Source organism: Alosa alosa, chromosome 14 (assembly GCF_017589495.1).
Source record: "Alosa alosa isolate M-15738 ecotype Scorff River chromosome 14, AALO_Geno_1.1, whole genome shotgun sequence".
Taxonomy (NCBI): Eukaryota; Metazoa; Chordata; class Actinopteri; order Clupeiformes; family Clupeidae; genus Alosa; species Alosa alosa.
Window position 1 is genome coordinate 16,211,960 of NC_063202.1, and position 24,784 is coordinate 16,236,743.

The 24,784-nt window shown below is 43.3% G+C and overlaps 1 protein-coding gene across 8 annotated transcripts; it reads left to right on the top strand.

The window, feature by feature from the left end:
* The first annotated feature begins 2,106 nt into the window (after positions 1 to 2,106).
* LOC125307074 (AP-2 complex subunit alpha-2) lies at positions 2,107 to 24,421 on the top strand. 8 transcript variants are annotated; one of them, XM_048262835.1, is made up of 24 exons: positions 2,107 to 2,446; positions 6,685 to 6,753; positions 8,682 to 8,824; positions 9,024 to 9,217; positions 9,319 to 9,448; positions 9,864 to 9,965; positions 10,256 to 10,364; positions 10,460 to 10,610; positions 10,870 to 11,038; positions 11,201 to 11,338; positions 11,450 to 11,632; positions 13,143 to 13,240; positions 15,058 to 15,289; positions 17,221 to 17,394; positions 17,990 to 18,154; positions 18,750 to 18,961; positions 19,252 to 19,317; positions 19,828 to 19,910; positions 20,121 to 20,210; positions 21,282 to 21,405; positions 21,543 to 21,659; positions 21,801 to 21,870; positions 22,416 to 22,550; positions 22,971 to 24,421. In XM_048262835.1, the coding sequence occupies exons 1-24, from the start codon at positions 2,380 to 2,382 to the stop codon at positions 23,046 to 23,048; spliced, it is 3,099 nt and encodes a 1,032-aa protein (XP_048118792.1). In that variant the 5' UTR covers positions 2,107 to 2,379; the 3' UTR covers positions 23,049 to 24,421. The 8 variants fall into 8 exon arrangements, with proteins under 8 accessions (XP_048118792.1, XP_048118794.1, XP_048118796.1 ...); XM_048262837.1 differs by having other exon boundaries at positions 18,753 to 18,961; XM_048262838.1 differs by lacking the exon at positions 2,107 to 2,446 and adding an exon at positions 2,646 to 2,676.
* Positions 24,422 to 24,784: the final 363 nt, after the last annotated feature.

Sequence of the window (24,784 nt, forward strand, 5' to 3'; positions counted from 1 at the left end):
CTTTCAAATTCCCTCTGCACGCAATAGGACAGCGGCAGCGCTATGAATCCCATGCGTTTCCTACCAGCGGAGCTAGTTGGCTAGTTCAAACGTTTGCCAACTTAATAAAATCTTAACTCGTGTCACACTGTTCGCCAACAGCAGCATCCATCTTATTTGTCAAAGTCAAAAGTCAAAGTCAGCTTTATTGTCGATTTCTTCACATGTTCCAGACATACAAAGAGATCGAAATTACGTTTCTCACTATCCCACGGTGAAGACAAGACATATTTGACCAATTTTAAGTCCACAGACAAACATAACATTCAAGTAAACAAAAAAGTAAGTAAATAAGTAAATAAGAGGGCACATATAATAATAATGAAAAAATAAGAGCAGCAAAATTTTGTTGAAATTGTGCATAGACAGTCAATAAAATACTAGTGCAAATACTGTAAAATACTATAAAATACTGTTTGACCTAAGTAATAAAGAAAGTGGCATAGTGGTGCAAGTTATGTAAGAGCAGCAGAAGTGTTGTGTTTTCAGGACAACAACACCAAGTTGTAAAGTGTACAAGTGTGCAAGTGTTCAAGTGTGCAGGTGGAGTAGTGCAGGCGGCCATTGTGGGTCCAATGTCCAGGATGTTATGTAGCTGAGGGTGGAGGGGGGAGAGGAGGGAGAGAGTTCAGCATCCTTACAGCTTGGTGTATGAAGCTGTTAGTGAGTCTGGTAGTCTTGGAGCGCAGGCTTCTGTACCTCTTCCCAGAGGGCAGTAGATCAAACAGATTGTGAGCCGGGTGACTTGCATCACTCACAATTTTGGTCGCCTTTGGGGTGAGGTGGGTGGTGTAAATGTCCTTCAGGGAGGGGAGTGAAGCACCAATGATCCTTCCAGCTGTGTTCACTATGCGCTGCAGGGCTTTCCTGTTGTATTCAGTGCAGCTTCCGCCCCACACAGCGATACAGCTGGAGAGGATGCTCTCAATGGTGCCTCGGTAGAATGTGGTCATGATGGCTGGTGGAGCACTTGCTCGCCTGAGTTTTCGCGAGGAAGTACAGGCGGCCTGAGCTCTCTTCGCCAGTGATGCAGTGTTGGTGGTCCAGGAGAGGTCTTCACTGATGTGCACCCCAGGAATTTGGTGCTGCTCGCTCTCTCCACCACAGCACCGTCGATGGTCAGTGGCAGGTGTTGGGTGTGACCTCTCCGAAGTCAACAACAATCTCTTTGGTCTTGCTGGCGCTCAGCAGGAGGTTGTTGTCCCTGCACCACGTGGTCAGATGGTCGACCTCCAACCTGTATTGAGTCTCGTCGCCCTTGGTGATGAGACCCACCAGAGTTGTGTCGTCACAACTTGTTTTCAAGTAGCAGGGAATTCAAGCCAAACTGTTGCAACTCTGCCATCAATCATTATGTTAAGCCCACCTAACGACTCTATACACGATTTCATTGGCCTGATTGAGTTTCGATTTCTGGAGCTCACAAGCCAGAGAGTTGCCAGACTAGCTGGCAGGGCCGGGGCGCGTCTAGATTTCTAGGCTACTTGAACACTTGCTGTCGGAAAAACAAAGTAGCCATGGGGGCGGTCCTTGTCATTCCGAGGTGCTCTGAATGCACCCAAAGATCAAGTTACACACCTGCCATAAAACATGGGATAAAGAACCTTATTCTTCCTCACATGGGGTCCTTGGAACCTAAAAAATTGAGAACCCAGGTCTAGCAACTACGCAAAATCCTAAATCTGGAAATAAGCAATCTAGGCCTATGCCCAGAGCGGGATTAGCCTACCTTGGCTGAACCTTGATTTGGTCCACCCCTGAATAGAATTACGACAATAGCCTATAACAAAACCTTTAAAAAGGTAATTATTAAAGTTTCACAGTGCCCACTCTTCCACTTACTTACAACATTAAATTGTCTTATGCTCGTCTTCTTGACAAGTAAAGTTTAGTCTGCAGGCTCAACATCTCGTAGCCTAAACCAGCTAGATAACTTAGGAAATAATAGCCATAATATAATATTAGGCAAATAGATTGGATACACCAAAGAATGTCTAATAAGACGGGCTCTGGATACACTTTGGTCTTTAAAAAATGCCGCCCAACACATGGGAATAGTTTGTTACCAACTTCCGTGGCTGTTGAGGTCACACACATGCTCGTTCTCGCCATGATGTGTACCACTTTTTCACGCCCAAACAGATGTGCGCGTTCTCAGCACTTAGGAATTCGATTTTACTGACGCTGTAGGAACCGAAAGCTCCTCGAACGGTCACGAACTCCACGACCGTCCTCCTCCCCGGTTTCACCCTCATTTCAAACTAAGCCTGCACCTTGAAGAAAATATCATACTGATCACGCTTTGAACTAACGTTACGGTTTAATCGGCCTAAAAGCAACATGCCTGCTGTTTCCAAGGGTGATGGAATGCGTGGCCTTGCTGTTTTCATTTCTGATATAAGAAATTGTAAGTGAAAATCTTTCCTGCTTGTTTACTAGGAACGTGCTGTTAGCTGACTAGCTAGCTGTGTCAAACTAGCCAGCTAACATTAGCCAGTAAGATCACAAGACAAACTTAGAAAGTAAGCTAATATATACTAGCACGTACGGTTAGCTAGCCGAGTCAACAACATGGGCTTGTTCCCCTCGGAGCACCTTTGGATCTGGCGGGACAAAAATGGATGAAAGACGCGAAATGTTTGGCATATTAGTTTTCTGGTGTTGCAAGCAGGGCATTAATACTGATTAGTTAGCTAACGTTAGTTGGTTAACTTTTCACGTCTGCTAACATGGCTAATGTCAGGTAGCATTGTAGTTGGCTGACCTCAAATTGGGCAACTAACGTTAACCAGTTATCATAGCTAACTGGTATAACTTGTACATATTATTATGGCATAGGCGGTGTGTCTCGTAATAGGTGTCAGGCTGCAGACAAACGTAGCGGCTTAATGTGTCGCTGTGTAGTTGTGGTACAGTTTAGGTGGATGTGTAGCGTTAGATAACATATCTTGTCTGACTTGGCTAATCAAGATGTGGGTGTGACGTGAGCCAGGAAGATGAGTAAAAGCTATCGGTAGTTAGCTACGAGCGACCTAGCTAATCTGAAAACTGATGGGTGAAGTTGCCGATTCTTTTGAAGCACAGAGATAATGCAACGTTAACAAAATGGTAAAGACCTGGCAGCGTTAGAAACACCTGGCGACGTTAGCAGCTATGTTTCATCCGTGTTTGACGGTGAACCTGGAAGTCAGTTGTGCAGCAAGTTGATGACCTTAACTTAGCAAGAAGTTAAGTTAAGTAAACAAATGTCATTCAAAAGTGTCATACTAAGTTGTCGATGATCAGTGATCTTAACTGTTATGCTTTAACACCTCCACAGCCCACTGAGGTAGCTTTAACGTAAAAGTAATAGAGGCCAAGAGAGTAACATCCTTGAAGTATTCAGTGGGCGAAGGTTCGTTCCCGGAATCCAGACATTTCCTTGTAAAAATCCATGCTACAGATCTAGCCGACCTCAGACTGGTCAATACGTTTTTCATGTCTGGTCTATGTCACTTGATGATGATATTAATTATGGATACAGTCCAGTCGACTCGTGTGTTTGTATTTTAAGAGTAAGGCTTGTTGATGTTGTTTCCTTTGAACATAGGAAGTATAATGCAGCCATTTCAGTCTCACTACCTCTGTAATAGCGTAGTAGGCTACTGCATACTGGATAGACAAGTGTTGATGTTTTAACACTGTCCGGTACATGTCAACAGCATTTTTGCACACAGCAAGCAGAACAAAGGAAGAGCTCTTGAATATTTGATGAACCCAGTAGTGCCCTAGATCAGCGGTCCCCAACCACCGGGCCGTAGCCTACGACAAGAGCCAGATACCTCAGATACCTCAAAGAAAAAGAAGGGGTCATTCAATACGAAATATGACGAGTCATAGTTAAAATATGGTTTCGCAGAGACCGGTGACTCGCATGCACCAAGTCCTTTATGTGTGGTATTTGGCGATAAGTTGTCAAACGAAGCAATGAAACCATCAAAGCTAATTCGACATCTAGAGTCCAAGCATCCTACACTTAAAGACAAACCCCTTGAGTTCTTTGAGCGTAAGAAACGCGAGCAAGAAGGACAAAAAACTAGTGCGTAAAGCAACCACATCGGTGAACGTGGCTGCGCTAAAAGCCTTATAGTGGCTAGTCGGATTGCTAAATCTAAGAAGCCCTTTACTATTGGGGAAGAGTTAATTCTGCCTGCTGGTAAAGGCATGTGCAATGAACTCCTTGGGGAGGCTGCAGCAAAAAAAAAATAGCTCAGGTACCGCTTTCTGCAAGCAATGTCCATAGGCGAATTGATGATATGTCAGAGGATATTGAGGCACAGTTGTTAGAGAGGGTGAATGGGTCACCGTGGTACGCTATCCAAGTTGGTTGGTTGCAGGTCACTGGCCAGAGTGTTTGAGTTGCGAGAGACGCTGCAGAGATTTCTTACAGAAAAAAAGTCACCTTTAGCTGCATATTTTAGTGATGAGGGCTGGGTGTCAAAACTCGCTGTGTGACATGTTCGGGTTGCTTAATGACCTCAACCTGTCACTGCAGGGGAGAATGACGACTGTCTTAAACTGGCAGATAAAGTCGCTGCATTTAAAGCCAAGCTTGATTTGTGGGTACGACGAGTGGATCGGGGTGTATTCAATATGTTCCAAACAGTAGTGGGGGTTTTGGGAGAGACTGAGGCAGGGCCCTTTCTCTCGCAGCTGGTGCGCGATCACCTTGTTGCGCTTTCAAATGAGTTTGATCGTTACTTCCCATCCTCCAAAGATCCACGGCAAACCAGTGAGTGGGTCCGCAACCCATTTGTCAATATCCCGAATAGTCCTAACTTGTCAGCGCAGGAGGAAGAGCAGTTGATTTAAATTGCAAATGACGGTGGTCTTAAGAGTGTGTAGGCTATGAGGAAACCTCTCTGGCGGGTTTTTGTATGAAAACCAAAGCAGAATATCCCGAGATAGCCGTTAAAGCGCTGAAAACGTTTCTACCATTTCCCACCACGTATCTTTGCGAGGCCGGGTTTTCGGCAATGACTGCAACTAAGACCAAATTGCGCAATCGACTAGACATTTCAAACACACTGAGGGTGTCACTGTCTAACATCACCCCCAGATGGAACCCTCTTGTTGCAGGGAAACAAGCACAGGGCTCCCACTGAATATATTCGTAATGCACGTTTAGTTCCGATGTTTTGTTACCATATTTTGTTAAGCATGTTCACACATGATAGATGTAGCTTCAAGTTGTTCAATTTTCATAGTTTATATTGTTAAATTTTCACTTCTTGAAGTTCACGTTTTTCACATTTTTAAGAGTTCGTTACCTTCACTGTTCATACATAACTGGAGCTAGTTCTTTTCAAGTAATGCATGCACAACACGGAACCTGGAACCCCCGAACCCCCCCCCCGGTCCGTGAAAAAAAAAAAAAAAAGGGAATCAAACCGGTACATAGTACAAAAAAGGTTGGGGACCCCTGCCCTAGATGTGCAGCTTGGTCTAAAGCGGCAGACAGTGGAGATGTGTATTGATGCCCTATGTGGTGAACTGGTAAACTAGTATGACTGACAGTTAGGCTGTGGTGAATTGTTTTCAGTTGTCATTATGAGAGAAAGCTATAAATCTGGCCTTCTCTTTAATGTTTGGTCAGTTCAGTTGTAAACATGTAGGCTATGATTGGTCCTTAGGGAGCTGTACTGGAGATTTGAGGCGATTCACTGAAAGTAATAACCTACATCTGCTTGGAGTACAGCCCTTGGGAAAGAACCACTCATGAACCAGTTTGCAATCAGTCACTTTTATATAACACTAATTGTGTTAACCTCAATCTGACCACTCAGACTAACCATTTTTCTTAGGAATTAGGATCTTATTTTGTTAAGATGGTTCCAGTTTGTTGGTTATTGACTACTTCCTCATTGAAAAGGAACAACATTTAATCTCACTTTCACAACATGAATTGAAGGAGAGGGGGTCACACATAGTAGTGTAGCCTTGTGTAGCATATGAAATGACACTCAAGTTTAAATTATTCAGTATCGTTCTTTAATTATTCAATTGTTAAAGCTTTAAATAATCTTCTAAGTCATTGAGAAGCACTGCAAAATTTGCAGTAGAATTGCATAGCAATTGCATTGCATACCAAGGATGACGGTTATGATATTATCATATTTCGCGCTTCTCCTGTTCATGTGTCTATTTAGGCTAAACTTGGCTGGCCCACATCAGTAGCCACCTTTCCCCCACAGTCCCCAGTGGCCCTTAGAACAGATGAGCTTCTATTTAGAGCCGTTATATCTCTGCCCTTGAAATGCTGCTGTCCAGCGTGGCTTCAGATGGCATAGGGTGGTGGTGGTGTGGGTGGTGTGTTTCTTAGAGGAAAGAGAAACGCTTGGTGTGCTTGACAGTGTGAAGGTAACACTGATGATTTGGCCTCTGCCCGTCAGTGTACGGCTTTTACAAAGAGTTTAATTTTATTGTGGTGTTTCAGGTCAAGAGGCCTGTGTTGTCTATATAGCATCCGTTCAATTTCATGGTGTTGTGTCAACATTTTCGTTTTCTGCTCTTTTTTTTTTTTTACATGAAATTAATATTAGCAGCATTATTTAGGTAATGTAAGTTTCAGAACACACTCTTCAATACATTGCTATCTCTTCACAGGTAAAAGCAAGGAAGCTGAGATCAAAAGGATAAACAAAGAGTTGGCCAATATACGCTCCAAGTTTAAAGGTAAGTTGACAAATCTCAAAGAAGAATAGGCTAATATGAGATTTACATGAGAGATTAATTCCGGGTCCAGCCAAATCCCGTGCTTTTAATGTGGAGTTGGGTGTTGATATCCTGCCGTGGTCAGCAGTTTTCAAATAAATACTGAAAAGAAGCGTGTTTAAGGCCAACATGGGAATAGGTTAGAGCCAGGCTGGATGATTTGTTGAGTCATTAGCCCCAGCAGAGAACAAGGGTGCAGCTCGCCACGACTAGTCCTGAGAATCTCCCATGGAACAGCAAGCATGGACACAACACTAGCTACATTTGTAGAAAATACACACACACACACACACACACACACACACACACACACACACACACACACACACACACACACACACAAAAGACTGGGACTACCACCATATTCCTTCTTCCTTTTCCTGCCCTTTGAAAGTGGTCTAATCCTCGTCTCATTCCTTCACCTAATCCCCATCACGGGATGGTTCTGCCCCAGTCCCCCCCACTCCACTCTCTTTCCATTTTTTCTCTCCGCTTTGTGCTGCTTGCGTAGGATGTTAATGTGTCCCCTTAAATTGCATAGTTTGGCCTCCTTTTACGTGAGCCCATAAATGCATAACCATCACCATTGTCTGTAGCAGATTTAGAGCCAAGACCAGGTTTTCCATGCACAGAAAGAAAAGAGCTGTTCCAGTTTTGGCCTTTTTTGAGTGTTGAAGCCATGTTTCGGTGTGGAGTGAGTGAATAAGCCGGGAGGACTGGGCTGCCACTTCCTCTCAGGGGAGAGAAAGTGCAACGGTCAGCTTCCTGTCCCATGCTGCTGACTCACCCCTCACTATTCCTCCTCTGTCTCTCTCTCTCTCTGTCTCTCTCTCCCTCTCCCTCTCTCCCTCCCCACCTTACCATCAAACCACACTCCTTTCTCCCACCATCGTCGCTCCCTCTCTCCCCCCCCCCCCCCTTCCCCGGCAGAGCACAATCACTCCTGATGTTGCTATATCTGGTTGTTTTGAGCTTGACCTGTGCATTCTCTGTGAACACGCTCATGTGTTTAGGAGTGTATTAGCCTCAGCAGACACTCAGTAAGGCCCAAGACTCCTAATACTAGGCTACTTCGTGCAGCACTCGATGATGGTAAAACGTACATGAAGTCTGTTTGCTCTGCAACAGTGCAAATTGTAAAGCATGGCTGAATGTGTTTTGCTCTTTAGCCGTAGCATCATTAACTTAAATTATGGGTTTGGTAAGGAGTTCAAACGTTTTCTTGGGAGCAAAAGGGAGTTTTGAGTTAGACCGTTGTTTGCATCAGCAACAAAATGACTTATAGGTTGTACTGTAGCAGCAGCCATAGAGCCACGTCAATTTTCAAACCAATGAAGACAGTGTATTAGCTTCCTTCATATTCCGTTAGCTTCAAGACGGGTGCGTTCGACTTCTTGCAATGTTGTGCAGATCTGGCTGAACGTGACGTGTGTCTGTTGTAAACATGCATCACGTTCAGCCAGATATAGCCAGAAGTTAAACTCGCCCACTGATTTGAAGCTACCGGAATACAAAAGAAGGTAATACACTGACTTCATTAACAGTCCTTATTATAACCTCTCTGTACACTTTCAATGTGTTGATGTGATGTTCTCCACATTACCACTGAAGTATAAGGCTATTTTGAGCCTTGTCAGTGATTTTAAAATAGCTATTTATTTTGACATGACTCCACTGCTACCAAGCTATAAGCCATTGTGTTGCTAAGGCAAGCAAGAGCCTATCTCGAAACTCCTCAGATTAACATAATTTTGCTCACACATGAAAGTTGTGTCTACACCAAATCATTCCTTTAAATAAAACATTAACCTAATTGCTATTAGGCATGTTGGACATTTGAAGCATCAAACATTTCCCAACAATTGGATCTAATTTGTTCTGTGCATTAGGTGACAAGGCTCTGGATGGCTACAGCAAGAAGAAGTATGTGTGCAAACTCCTTTTCATTTTCCTTCTGGGCCATGATATCGATTTTGGTCATATGGAGGCAGTCAACCTCCTGAGTTCCAACAAATACACAGAAAAACAAATCGTAAGTTTGTCCCTACAAATTAAGTTTGTCCATGTAATAAGAGCTTTTGGTCAATTTTTGTCCCTTCTGAATCTTAGTTTCTCTTAGCTTATCGCTTCTCATAGATGCATGTTTCTTCATGCTCAATGTGCATGTCGGGTTGATCTGGTCTGTCACTGTGTAGTATGCATGTTTAAGCCTCGCTCTTCTGTCCTTACAGGGCTACCTTTTCATCTCAGTGTTAGTCAACTCCAACAGCGATCTCATCAGGCTCATCAACAACGCCATTAAGAATGACTTGGCCAGCAGAAATCCCACCTTCATGAACCTGGCCCTCCACTGTATAGCCAATGTGGGAAGCAGAGAAATGGCAGAGGCGTTTGCAGCAGATGTGCCGCGCATCCTGGTAGCAGGGTGAGCTGGATTGTAGCGCTTCCAAGACGGAATGATGTCACCTGACATGAATATTGCTCTTGGAAATTCACTGTTTGTGTGTGTGTGTGTTTATTGTATAGGGACACGATGGACAGTGTGAAACAGAGTGCAGCTCTTTGCTTGCTGCGCCTCAACAGAACCTCACCAGACTTGGTCCCCATGGGTGAGTGGACTGCCCGCGTGGTCCACCTTCTCAATGACCAGCATTTGGTAAGTATGGGCATAGCCTCAACTCAAAGAGTGGATGCACATTTGATCAAGTCAAGTGGGTTTTATTGTTATTTCAACCATATACACCGTATATAGTGAGACAAAATGTTTCACCATGGATCAAGTGGTGTTGATATTTAAATCATATAAAAAAATAATTTGAGAGAGGCTACATTTAGTGCACAAACATTCTACTGTAACATTCTACTGTAGATATACATAAAGTGCAGGTACTACTTAAAAGTAAGGGACAGGACAGACAACAAAAGACAGGGCATAAGTAGACTTGTAACAGAGCACTGATTGTTATAAGTTAAGTTCACATTGAGGTGGAGGTAGAATATATAGAATTTAGCAGCAGAGAAAAGTGCAGGAGTGCATTTCAGTTCATGGAATTAGTTGTCCTCTTGCACAGGGCGTAGTGACTGCTGCCACCAGCCTCATCACCACGCTGGCTCAGAAGAACCCAGACGACTTTAAGACCTCCGTTTCTCTGGCCGTGGCCCGACTCAGCAGGGTAAGATGGGCTCATGCTGTATCGAATTGCATTACATTGAATTGAATTTATTTATTGTCATTATACTGGTATGGACAACAATTCAGGTGCACCACCTTGGTGGAGCCCCCATAATATAGGGAATACTGAGCCGTTGCACATATGCAAGGCGCCATCACCTGTAGAAGAAGTTATATGGCCTTTTAGAACATAGAGGCCTCGGGCCTGGCTAACAAGAAGTGTTGTTAGTTTCTCATGATTTGAGCAAGCATTTTCTGGTGTGAATTTGTCCTATATTGTGCCCCCTCAAGATTGTCACGTCAGCCTCCACAGATCTACAGGATTACACATACTACTTTGTCGCAGCACCCTGGCTGTCGGTGAAACTATTGCGACTCTTGCAATGTTACCCTCCACCAGGTATGTGCAGTGTGTCGGTTTTCTACATGACCGATGTAATTATGTACGATTTAAAAGGTGATTAGCTTGAACTCATCTCCGGTGTTTCCCTGCAGAGGATGCTGCTATCCGAGGGCGTCTGACCGAGTGTTTGGAAACCATCCTTAACAAGGCCCAGGAACCTCCCAAGTCCAAGAAGGTCCAGCACTCAAACGCTAAGAATGCTGTGCTGTTCGAGGCAATCAGCCTCATCATTCACCATGACAGGTCAGTGCTGGCCAGGGCAGACCTCACACCAGAGGCAGCAGAGTTGATGCAATCTCAAATGTTCGGTGTCTTAAAGTCACATACTGTAACTGTCTGAAACAGTTAGTTGGTTTGTTTGTTATTTAGTTTATTAGTCTGTTGATTAATTAATTTAAATAGTTAATTTATTTGTTTATTGTCCCAGAGGGGGAAATGAGTTAAGTTGAGTTAATAAAAAAGGTTTTTGGTGCATAACTGCTGAACTTCTGAATCCATACAGTGAGCCAACCCTGCTGGTGAGGGCATGTAACCAGCTGGGCCAGTTCCTACAGCACAGAGAAACCAATCTGCGCTATCTTGCCCTGGAAAGCATGTGCACGCTGGCCAGCTCCGAGTTCTCCCACGAGGCCGTCAAAACACACATTGAAACAGTCATCAATGCTCTCAAGGTAACCAGTGTGCAATCTACGCTGTGTACATTTTGTTCTATATTATCTGTCTCAAGAGAAACATCTTGTTTTAATTTGAGAGCACAATAACATAATCTCTGTTTGTGTTTTGTGTTTGATTGTCTGCGTGTTTGTTTGTCTGCCTCTGTCTCCATGCTGCAGACGGAGAGAGATGTGAGTGTGAGGCAGCGGGCTGTGGACCTCCTCTATGCCATGTGTGACCGGAGCAATGCCAAACAGATTGTAGCAGAGATGCTCAGTTACCTGGAGACAGCCGACTACTCCATTCGAGAGGAAATTGTATGTCCTGTTTCACAGCCATAATCTTTGCCTCAGAGTATGGTTGTAAGTAATATGGTAATATGTCGTAAACAGTCACCGCAAACTTTTTTGCATCTATGTGCACTATAGGTGCTGAAGGTGGCTATTTTGGCCGAGAAATATGCAGTGGACTACACGTGGTACGTGGACACCATCCTGAACCTCATCAGAATCGCAGGAGATTACGTCAGCGAGGAAGTTTGGTATCGGGTCATCCAGATTGTTATTAACAGAGACGATGTGCAAGGCTATGCTGCTAAGACGGTCTTTGAGGTACAGTGTCCGATGTTTCTGCTTTCAGTAACTTCCTGCTTCTGTGTTAATGTGGCATAGGAACTACTTTGACAATGGTGCAACTACCACATTAAGTTCTCATTTTAAGTTTGTTTTTAATGCACTTGGCATAACCAGTTCATATGCAATACATCATAGAAAGACATCTGCTTCTTACATATGATCTGCAGTTCTTCTTCTCATGTTTATTATCTGTGTGGAGTTTAAATAATCAGAAATAATGTAGTCATTAATTGACACCAATGAGTAGTAAGTATGTCTAACTGTCTGTGTTTAACTTGTCTGCTCACAACAGTCCTCTGTGCTCCCCCCGTCCCTCGTGCTCAGGGAAAGTCCGGCCACCCGCACGTCTGCTTGCCAGGGCTAGTGCACTTCACTTCTCTCACCATAGCAACTGCTCTCTCGCTCTCTCGCTCTCTCTCTCTCTCTTCTCTCTCTCTCTCTCTCTCTCTCTTCTCTTTCTCTCTCTTGCTTGCTCTCTCGCTCTCTCTCTTCTCTTTTCTCTCGCTTTCTCTCTCTCTCTCTCTCTCGCTCTCTCTCTCTTGCTCTCACTTGCTCTCTCGCTCTCTCTCTCTTGCTCTCTCTCGCTCTCTCTCTCTTCTCTTTTCACGCTCTCTCTTTTCTCGCTCTCTCTCTCTCTTCTCTCTCGCTCGCTCTCTCTCTCTCTCTCTCTCTAGTCATGGCAGTGTAGGGGTGCCTCCTCTATGAAAGGGGCTTTTCACAAAAACCCATTTTGTTCTTGCTTCCCTCAGTCTCGGCTTGTGTCTGTCTCTACATAACTGTCTCACACTGGTAGGTCACTTCCAAGATCCAACAGCATTAATCCCCACCATACTGTCATAGGTTGTCTGGTCTCCCGCAGCCGCTGTTTCATTCATGCTGGCATGAGGGATTCATTTTGCATCTGCTACTTTGCCCAGCCCTCCCTCCGTGGTCCTCAGTAAATAATGTAGATTTATGTGCCAGTCTGCATGAAGCACACGGGTTGTAGTTGAAGCCCCCCCCCTCTTTTCCCCCCACATCCTCATGCTCTGTGCTGTACCGACATGCATGAAAGTAATAATGATCGATATTATGTACAAAAGATGAATAGACATCAATTTCAGCTTTGTCTATGGTGGTTGAAATTGTAGTTATCATTTCTTTTGCCATTCTGTGACCAGGAACTGACAGCAAATCATTTACTCAGATCTGCCTCGTCAGATTATCTTTTGAGTTGTGACGCTTCCTGTTCCTCTTTGCCACTGCACTTTCGAGCAACAAATCTCCCGCAAACACCAAGCTCCTCCCAGCCTTGTGTCGATTTGCCCACCCCATCTGTCTCTCCCCCCCCCCCCCGCCCCCCCCTCTCTCTCCCCCAAAAATCTGACAAAAAATCTGATTTTTGCCAACCCATTTTCTGTCTCCCTTTTAAACAACACTTGTCCTTTTTGAGCTTCACAGGAAATCCCTCCAATCTCACCAATCCCTCCTTATCCTCCTTCCGCAGGCTTTGCAAGCCCCAGCTTGCCATGAGAATCTAGTGAAGGTTGGAGGGTACATCCTGGGAGAATTTGGAAATCTTATTGCGGGGGATCCACGGTCTAGGTATGCTTTCACCAACGTACAGTACAGCATGGTAGAGGTGCCTTTTTGGTGCGATTTTAGTGGTTTAGTGGTAAAGCTTTGTGGATGAATAATGTATTGTAAATAATGAAACGTTCTTCTTCATTAAAATACAGGGTGCATAAGTATTCACCCCCCTATGTTAAACCTACGTTAAATTCCCATAGAGGCAGGCAGATTTTCATTTTTAAAGGCCAGTTATTTCATGGATCCAGGATACTATGCATCCTGATAAAGTTCCCTTGGCCTTTGGAATTAAAATAGCCCCACATCATCACATAATAATAATAATAATAATAATAATAATAATGAAGAACATTATTATGCCTGCCTCTATGGGAATTTAACATAGGGGTGCGAATCCTTATGACCCCTGTATTTTAAGGAAGAACATTTATTTATTTACAATACATTATTCATTCACAAACAAAATTGGTGTCCTTAAAGGTTGGATTTTCCCTCATTTTTGTTTTAATTAAGGCATTAAGATCAATTTCCATAAGTTTTTTGGTAACACTTTATTTTAATGTGTCGTCTTTACAGTGTACTTACATAATTAGGTACAGTGGTACAACCTGTGTAACAACATGTACTCATGTTAACTTAGGCAAATTGGCAAAGTTTTGTAAAAGCACTCAGTATTACAATGTAACAACTATATGTAGGTACACACATACATAATGCAAGTACAATGATAGTACCTGATAGTACATGGTGTTACACAGATTGTACCACTGTACCTAATTAGGTAGGTACACTGTAACAGCGACACATTAAAATAAAGTGTTACCGATTTTTTTTTTTTAATTTTTTTTTTTTTATTTTTATTATTCCTCTTTTTAGTGAACTTTAGCATGGGGGTGAATACTTTTGCAAGGCACTGTAGGTTTTAGTCAGAGTTTATTTTCTTCCGGATTTTGCGTCAACGATTCTCGGGACACTGAAAGACCAAGCGCCACAAAACTTGGTGGGCATGTAGCCCCACAAGGATGACCAGGAACCAATGTTTTTCATCGCCATCACCCACCCACCGCACCGGGCCTCCCGAAAGGAGGGTGGGCCGGACACAGTTTTATATTAATATCTTTTTTCTTTTGTTTTTCGATTTCGTATGTTTTTTTGATTTGAAGTGTATCATTATAACACCCTCTGAATGCATGCCAAGTTTCGTGGAATTCTGTTCATGGGGGGCCATACAATAAATTAACATATGAGTACATTTAGTGACTGTACACCAATCAGCCTGTAGATGGCCGGACACAGTTTTCGGCAATGTGGGGTTGTGGCGCCCTCTAGAGTCTTCAGTGCCCTCTCTTGTGATGTTTTCTGAAAATATATTCACAATATAACTAGTTGACACACGGCCCATTATAATAACTTGGAGTAAGATTTTCCAGGTAATTTAACACATGCTGCTCGTGTCTAACTATTCAGTTCATTAGCTTTCTTATGTTTCTGTACTAGCAAAATCTACCATGTCTACAAGTTTTAGACAGACTGCATTGTCTTCAATTAGGGCCAGATCTACTAGCATGCAATGAGCCATTTGGAAAGTGACTGTGTTTGGGGTTGTCTATGTTTTGTATTTGTCATCTTAAAAAAATATATAATGTATATATAATATAATATAATATAATATAATGTAGGCCAATTTAAGACCTAGCTCAAAGGCTCCAAAGCTCTCAGGACACCCGCCATTGTTCCATATATTTCCTATGCTCCAAAATGTGGATTTCATGTCATGCTGTGCTCGGCATAAGCCCCATTGAAACAGGTCCTCTTCCCCTCTCTCTCTGCAGTCCACTAGTTCAGTTCAACTTGCTGCACTCCAAGTTCCACCTGTGCTCGGTGCCCACCAGAGCTCTCCTGCTCTCGGCCTACATCAAGTTCATCAACCTGTTCCCCGAGGTGAAGGGCACCATCCAGGAAGTGCTGCGCTCTGACAGTCAGCTCCGCAATGCAGACGTGGAGCTGCAGCAGCGGGCGGTGGAGTACCTTCGCCTCAGCTGCGTCGCCAGCACAGACATACTGGTGAGGATTGGCTTCATGGACAATGAGTTGCAGAACTCTGTATATACCTTACAGAGTGTGTGAAGCAGCGGCGCCGGAACGAGTTTGAAAGTGGGGGTGCAAAAAAACAAAACAAAAAAAAGCTGGTTTCGGGCTGGGTTCCCCGAGACAATTTTGAAAATTCCAGAGGCCAACTATTCACGCACGTTTTCACGTGGGATATTACGATATAAGATAGTCTAATAATAATCTATTATTATAACAAAAATTGTCATTATGTTAGGTGCTGTGTAGTGATTTCGGGTGGTTTCATTCAAGATAATTGGACTGCAAGTAGCGTCTTTTTACGCACAGAGTGATTTAGTCTAGGCTACAAATTCTAAATGGATAATCTGCTAAAATAAACTGCGCCTGATATTGACAGACACAGACACACCAGCATAACCTGAATTTCCATTCAAGGAATAAAGGAGGTAGTCTGTAGCCTACAATAATAATGATCACAATCTCCATTTTCTGTCCTGTGCACGCAGCCAAGCCTTGTCAATGACTGTGATGAAAAGATCTGCACGTAACCTACTTTCTACATTTTGAAGGTTAGCGTAAAAGGTCCCCCGGTAACCTGTCACTGTTTATCCCCGTAAGAAAACGACACTAGAATTAGTTACCCAACTGTGCCTGTTCCCTTTGTGTTTGACTGTAATCATGTTATACATTAATTAGTGATTAAAAATGACCTTTCTGCGCTCCATATCTGCATGATTTGCATGATTCTCTACAACGTTTTACTGCATTGCCATGAACATAGTAAAGGCAAAAAAGGTGTTTCTTTGTCGAACAAATTGGGATGCAATGTGAGCCTTGAATTGAATGCCATGCAGGAATTTGCTAGGATCTCAAAACCGGATTATGAACATTCTTTGCCATAGAGAAACACACAATAGCGTTGGATTATAAACATGCTTTGCCACAAAAACAGAGCTATATGAAGTTATTATTTTGCTGTCACTTCGTCTGTTTTATAACCCAGAAGGATGTACTTGGTATCAAATGATAGCTCTGTGTCTCCTCTTTCATCCGACATGCGTGGCATATCTATCCGATGACAGGTCCGCGATTCAAACGAGAGTAATGGGTGTGCAGTTGGTTTTTGTACATGACGTTATTATTTTGCAGTCAGTTCGCCTGGTTTCATAAGCCAGAAGGATCGACATACTTGGTACCAATGGGTAGCCCTGTGTCTCCTCTTTCATCTGATATGCTTGCCATATCTATGCGTTCACGGGTTTGCAAGTAATTCAAACGAGAGTAATGGGTGCGCAGGTGAACGCAGAGACTGTAAATATGATGCAATTTCATTTCATGATTTTTTTTAAATCTTCATACTTTAACGTACAGACAAGTGCGTGATCTCGTTGGAAAGCCTCACTTCTGCTCTGTCATGCAATTAAGGCTTCTTGCTGCTAGGAACAGTTGCGGAGCAAAGTAACAGAGAAGAAAGGGTGTGTTTTTTGACGCACTTTGCATCAATCGGCTTCGAAATGGTTAAAATCTCACGGATCCCCTGAAGTGCCTTCACGTACCCCCATTTGGGAACCACTGAGCGATGCCGTGTCGGTGTTGTGGTCAACAACTGCCCTTTTTTTTTTACCCCCGAAAAGTGGGGGTGCGTTCGCACCCCCTGCACCGGTGCTTCCGGCGCGCTTGGTGTGAAGAGTTAATAAGGTTAGGTGAGATGTATAAATATGTATCCTGTCTTGATCATTGCACTCTTCGGAGCTTATTGCCCAACCTCATTTAGGTCAAAAGAGGAAGTACAGCTGCTTTGTAATGTAATTATTTCCCCAGTGCATAGTTTGCAGGCCCATCTGTGAATGGAAAAATAGATTGTTTTTAAATAAATCAGGTACTTAGTCACGTTTGTGCTCTGTTTGCTGTCTTCGCCCATTTAGGCCACAGTATTGGAGGAGATGCCTCCTTTCCCAGAGCGCGAGTCGTCCATTTTGGCCAAGCTGAAGAGGAAGAAGGGGCCTGGAACAGTGCCAGACATTGAGGAGAACCGCAAGGAGCGCAATGCCAACGTCAACGGAGGCCCAAATCATACCAGTGCCACCTCAAATGCCAAGGTGAAAAAGCTTTTTGAGACGTTTCACGCTTTGTTTATGAAGACGACTTTATCATCCGCTGTGTTTGTTTGTCTGGATATGGCAGACAAAACAAACACTATTTTAGGGTGGTAAAAAGATACGAGTCTGCTAACTCTATGAAAGAAAATACATGAGGGTGAAGGTCAGCTTAGTGTAAAAAGCATGTTGGGACTTGCTGCTGTAAAAGAAATGTAGAAATTCTGGACAATGGCTGTCTCAAACCACCTACTTGCACACTTCAAATACTTTAAGTTTTTGTTTAAGTTTAAGTGCATATATTGGGACAATACTAACCATCGAAAAATGGGCACAACGCAAGGACCGATAAGCGCTCATGTGCACACTAGCAATGTCCTGACGAAAGTATGCGTTTTGAGAGACAACCATCGTCTTGTCAAGAGTTGCTGTATGTCTACGGGTGCTTTTCCATATCAGTTCCCTGTTCCTCATATGACTTAATCCTCCCTCATTTCTCTTCTCTCCCTCTTTTTTATTTTGAAATCTCTTCACGCTTCTCTGCGCTCCACGCTCCACTCTACGGGCCTCTGCTCTTTCACTCCCCGGGGCTTCTCAGGCCTCCCCTCCATCCTTTGTTGGGGATCTGCTGGCTCCGGCCCCTCCCCCCACCAACCGGCCCCGCCCAGTGTCCTCCGCCTCCTTCCTGCAGAACCCCCTCACCCCTCTCCCCCCTCAGGCCTATGCTATCCCCTTAGCAGCCTCTGCTGGGACATTCTATCAGGTCTTCAGTGTGTGTGTGTGTGTGTCTGTGTCTGTGTTTGTGGAAGAGTGTGTGTGTGTGTGTGTGTGTGTGTGTGTGTGTGTGTGTGTGTGTGTGTGTGTGTGTGTGTGTGTGTGGAAGATTATGTCCTTGAGTGCCTGCTTGTGTCACGCAGCATGCATTTGCAGTGCTTTCCTCCACACCTTCCTCACGCAACCTAATTCCGTTTGTCAAAAACAGTCAATTGAAACTGATGTAACGGGTCTAAAAATGTCCTGTATTGCTGATGATATTTGAACACATCTCACTAACATTTGAACACAGCAGAGTCCAGGTAAGTCCTGGCAAAGTGCTATGCATTTGTGGATGGACTGGAGTAATCTGTTCACTGTATTGTAAGGTTGTTTGTTCGTTGCAAGTAAAAGATGTATTGTGCGTCATTGTGATATATCATTTGCCCTAATCAATTGGTATATCAACAAGGCTGCATGCTAGTTCTTTTAGATATTGAAATAGGAAACGAATATGAGTGATGCCTATTATGCTAATCATCATAGAGCTCCAGGAGCCTTCAAATACACCAGCGCTAACTGTTCTCTTCCTGTCTTCCTCAAAGCAGGTAGCTGCCCCTGCCGCCGCCTCCTCCACAGATCTGCTGGGTCTGGGAAGCTCCACCTCCCTTAACTCCACCCCTCCTGCAGCTGCCCCTCCCACTGCAGCGAGCCTGCTTGTTGACGTGTTCTCAGAGAACAGCCCACCGGTGTCGGCGCCGGCGCACATCGCTGTCCCTGCCACTGCCGCCCCTGCAGCCGATGACAACTTCTCCAGGTGAGGAGGCGCGGATGTGAGACAGAGATGTCACAGAGACGAGGACATGCTTGTTTATTCGTGCTTGTCCGCGAGTCTGCAATTTTATATCGCTTTGTTATATTACAAAGAGATGTTATCTGTTGTGTGTATTTAACATGGTCACACTGACAGTTAAAACTGCCGTACAAAAATGAGTGAGCCCAGTGGTGAGCTTGTATAGACAGGTTAGCCCATCGTGTATATGAACTTTTCATATAGTATGAAACAAAAAGAACATCACCATGTGCATGTATTACATTTGGCTGCAGCATCACAACAAAGTCCTTCCATGTGGCTGAATCAATTCTGGCAGATGTACAGGAACCAACTGACAAGTAAGGTGCCTGAAGGAGGTCAACCCAAGTTTATAACACTGGGGTGTTGATTTTAGGGAATAGGGGACTTGAGAAGCACTTAATTGACTGAACTGAACTATTGTGGCTGCATGTGTTTTTCCCCTCCAATCAAAACCCCTCTCTTAGGTATTGCATGACAGGAAAGGTGGGAGAGGCTCTGGGGTTAATTCTTAATGTAGCCTATAACATTAACAACAAAATGACGCCATGTTGGCATATGTACTTCAAAGTGTTTTCTCTGAGGATGCCATCTTGTGGCATTGGATTAGAATGAGTCACCTTTCTATTACACTACAGCTTACTACAAGCAACTCACAGGGCTGTCTGGGTCACAAAATCAATCACCAAGGCTCTTACTGAAGATGCACAATGTTCTCTGCATAGGATGGCTGTTGTGTGATATGTGTACACATACAGGTGAATTAATTCTCTGGGAAAGTTGTGCATCCTCTTACCGTCTCTTACCATCTCTTACTGTCTCTTGGTCAGGTTTGTCTGCAAGAACAATGGGGTGCTGTATGAGAACCAGCTGCTTCAGATTGGCTTGAAGTCAGAGTATCGACAGAACCTAGGTGAGTAGTACCCCCCAAAGCGTATTTCTGTAACCCTGTCTGTCATCCACAATTGAGACCACCAAAGCACCGGGTTAAAATGTCACCCAGGCTGCAAAACGCCTTTTGTTTTTCCCTTATATTCAGTACACTTAATGCTTCTCTAGTCACTTTGTAATTGTCATGTGGACATCGGCTTACTCCCACTCACTTTTGTTTCTCCTCCTGTAGGTCGGATGTATGTGTTTTTTGGGAACAAAACCTCAACACAATTCCTCAATTTTGCCTCCAATGTGGTCTGCCAGGACACTCTTGCTTCTCATATTCTTCTCATATTTTTTTAGCTCAAAATAGGAACTCACCAAGGAACTTGCCTATAAACAGTGTAGTATGTTTGCACACATGTACAGGATAATGCCGGTTTCCTACACATTGAAAGAACCAGAAAATTCCAAAATGTATAGGAATAAAATTCAAACAGTAAAAGTAGGTGTAATTCAGTAGAAGCTGTGGGAGGTGCTTGAGTTTCGATCCAGTTTGTGTGGAATATAAGGTATCACAGAATTGGCCAAATCTTTCTCTGTGGAGACCATCAGTAGATTAAAGACAGTGTAGATGTAATAGTTGTCCACAATACACCAGTGTTTTCCAGCCCCTTTGGCCCTGTCTGACTGAAACACAACAAAGGGGTTGTGTTTCAGTATGGACAAACAGTAATGGAAACTTCCAAGAATGACTGCTTCCGCCAGAGTCATGGTAACCATGCATTATTGTGTCAGAAATTCTCTATTTTTCCTTTAGTCAATCCCAATCCACATTTAGATGTGACCCTGACATTTGCAGATGTATGCACCTTGGAGAGCGTTTTTGAAAAGTATTGTTTTTTTGTGTGTCAGAATGTGCTGTTTTGGTATGGACAGATAGATGCAGAGAGCTAACAATGCATTTTCAAATTCACACGGGTTGGTATGGACGGGGCCTAATATTGCCGATGAGTTGGCTACAACATACCAACAACACGCTAGCTAAAACGCAATGCTAATAGATGTAAAAGCTGTTCTGAGATTTTTGTAGTGCTTCCGACCCAGAGGTCAAGCTTACATGGTGAATAGCCAAGTCGCGGTCTCCTCACAACACCATCATCTGAGCTGTATAAGTAGATCCTCTTAAAAGCAGACCTTAAAAAAATGCAAATGCAAAATGCTTATTTTCAGCAAAGAGATCAATTCTGTTAACACATAAACTAGGTAGTTGGCCCTGATGAATACAAGCTTACCAGGTGAACAGTCGGTCGGTTGGGTTGGGTTGGTGTGTTGTCTGTTGTAAACATTGAATAGTCTGTGAGGGCCTGTCTTTCCTCTATATCAGTCCATCCTTAACCAGCCTGCTCACAGCTCAACGTGCATCTGAAACCAGTTGATCCCACAGTGGATGGAGGAGCTCAGCTCCAACAGATCATCAACATTGAATGCGTGTCTGACTTTGTAGAAGCACCTGTTCTCAACATCCAGTTCAGGTACTGTGTTTTGTCTCTATTGTTTGACAGCATTTTGGTGCAGTCGAAAATTTTCACTTCGATGAAACAAGTGATGCCTAGACACAGAATGTTAGATACAACATAGTACACGTATTTGATGCTTGGAAACATTACAGGTATGGAGGCACTCTCCAGAACATCGCTGTTAAGCTGCCTATCACTTTGAACAAGTTTTTCCAGCCCACAGAGATGATGTCGCAAGACTTCTTCCAGCGATGGAAACAACTAAGCGCGTAGGACATTTTTGTTTGTTAAACTAAAATAGCTATATTAACTGATGTTTGCTTAGAAACATGTCAAATGTGTGTGTGTTGGTTCTTGTATTTAATGAAAACCTTTTAACTCCATGTTTCATTTATAATTGTGCATATCAGTCCACAGCAGGAGGTTCAGAAAATCTTCAAAGCCAAGCATTCCATGGACACTGAAGTCACCAAAGCAAAGGTAAGATTATCTAAATAGACCTCTGAAGTTCGCCTACAAAAAAGAACCAAAACGGCCATCTTTGCCCATATAAGGAGATCCGGTTGTTAATTGAAGCTAACTACCTATGGCAAGTAGCATTGCAAGTTAGCTCTGGGGTAGCAAAAATATAAGTGTACGTACCGGAGATCACAGTATCCACTGGAAGGCAGAGGACAAAAGTGTGTTCAGGAAAACGTCTGCATATCAGACTTTTTCACCCCCGCGAGAGTTTAACAGGTGCGATAATTCAAAATCCCTATGTTATTTTCTCATAGGAAAAATCGCCAGCTTTTTTGTAGGCGAACTTCAGAGGTCTATGAGTAGTGACTGTCTCCTAATAGGTGGAATATGCATTTCATTTGCTTATTGGACCATGGTAACCTTGACGGGGACAACAAGGAGGTGGACATCCCCCAGCCCCAGTTCGGTTTAATCTAATTTTATGCCTTGCTGCTGCTCAAGTTCTAGTGGCACGTGTTCTTTTCTCTAATGTTCTATCATTCATCTGCAATGTTCTTTCACAGATCATTGGTTTTGGAGTTGCTCTTTTGGATGGGGTCGACCCTAACCCCTCCAACTTTGTAGGCGCAGGAGTCATCCATACGAAAACCACTCAGGTGGGCTGCCTGCTTCGGCTGGAGCCCAACATGCAAGCACAGGTAGGCTGCCAACAGGTACTGCACCCACTGTGCTACAGCGTTCCCAAACACATACAATAAGACTATTCTGTCTGCATGACACTATGACTACTATTTTCTATACATAGATATTATGTATATTTGTTTGTTTGTTTGTTTGTTTGTTTGTTTGTTGTTCTTAGCAGATGCTTTTGTCCAAAGCGACTTACAATGACATCAATAAACATTGCATTAACATTATGTAAATGGTCAGTTTATAGTAAAGTCATTCACTAAATAAAAAAATGCCTATTATTACTTGTATATAGCACATTCCTAATGAAGGCTGAACATCGGCAAACCCTTTGTATGTTTTCCACAGCATGTTCATATATGAAATCTCCTTTGCTCTGTTTACTTTAGCAGTTAAAAAAACAAGGCATTCTTTGTCTTTTTCTGCAGATGTATCGTCTAACTCTGAGAACGAGCCGGGATACTGTGTCTCAGAGGCTCTGTGATCTTCTGTCAGATCAGTTCTGAAATGAACACTCTGTTCACTCAAGCCTGACCGATGGCCCATGCCATCTGATCCTAGAGCAGTCTTGAACATCATCCACCCCAACACACTTCATGTTTTGAGACCCACACAAGCTTGCCTCTCTGTATGGCACCCCCTCGAACCAACCAGTCGAGATTACCTAAATCAAAATGTGTTCGATGTACAGTGTAAATTCTCCTTTTTTATTTTTTACTTTACTAAAAAAAAGTGTATCTCTCTCTCACCACTTGGCTTTATTAACAGCTCACGGCTAACAGTCGCCTTGTCCTCTGATATGTCCATGTGCACACATATTAAAATCTTGCGCTTTTACAGTTGGGAGGTTAGTGTCTCAACCCTGATGCAGGGATTTGGGGTGGGTTTTTTTAACTGGAAGAATAAGAGTTTTTACAAGGTGATGGCTCCCCTCTTGTTGTGCAATGACTGCATCCAACTGTGCCTTCATTTTCGATTCTTCATAATCAAAAAACATTGTTAAATGGAAAGACTGTTTTTGTTGATGTTGATGTTTACCTTTATAGAAAAGTACTTTGTCACCTGTAGATGCACTTATCATTGTAAGATTCACTCCACAAACGGTTTTATTCCCTCCAGTTACTGTGTTGCAAAATGTTGTGTCCTTTGGCGGCTTAACTCCAGTCCTCATATAACGATTATCAGTATTGTGTACTGTCGCTGTTGCTGCTTGACCTGTAGCAGTGTCTAGGCTGACTGTATTCTTAAGTAGCATAGATTCTTTCAAATACATAAGAAACAGTGACAAACTCTTGCTGTTGAGAAGGCACTACTGATGAATCCTGTATTTAAATTCACCAAGGATTAAGTGCCTCATATTTGTATCTGCTCCAAAGCACACAAATGCTTCCCTTTTAAATAATTATTGTGAAGTTTCCTTGTTCCCATGTACCAATCAAGGACATTTACTTGAGTAAACCACTCAGGCAGTCTCAAAAGATAAAGGGATTTTTATTCCCAGTCTTCCCCCTTCTCTGCATCACTGTTATCACTCTACACATTGTTCTATAACTCCATTTTGGAAACTGGGAAACATGGCTCAACCAGAGACCGGAAACTCTTCAAAGAGCTTGTGCATGAAAAGCTAACTACAGTATCCTCACCATCATGAAGGGTACGAAGCCCTCTTACCTGCGTTGTCACTGGCTAACTTTACTGTCTGGTCAGGTGCCGGCTATGCCACTGCCTGTTCTCCCTGTGCCTTTAAGTTGTATGTTTTGGTTACTGATTTATTTTATCTTTGTGTTTTGTATGTGTGTATAAATGTGTATATACACCCAAACATTTGTTGTACTTTAAATCATATCACAGGTTTTCTCAATTAAACCAGTGTCTCACACAGTGGCCATTTCTTGAAAACCACACCATTTTGAAAAAATGGAGGAGTCTCTGTTGTTTTGGTGCTGCTTTCTTGCGTATCAACCAGGGTGCCTTGAATCTGTGCATCCTGGAGCTGAACATATAGCCCAGAGTCAGAGAACTCAGTTGCAGGTCATGGGTCCTCCGACAGGATAGTGACGCAAAACACAAAGCCAAAAGCACCCAAAATGGCTAGGAAGTTAGAACCCAACAGTGGACTATTCTGAAGTGTCATAACACTGTCATGACTGCTGACAAGACACTGCATCTGCAGGCAATTGAGTTTCTATTGATCAAAAGAAGCTACTTTTATTTTATACCAAACAAGATTCATCATGTGCCA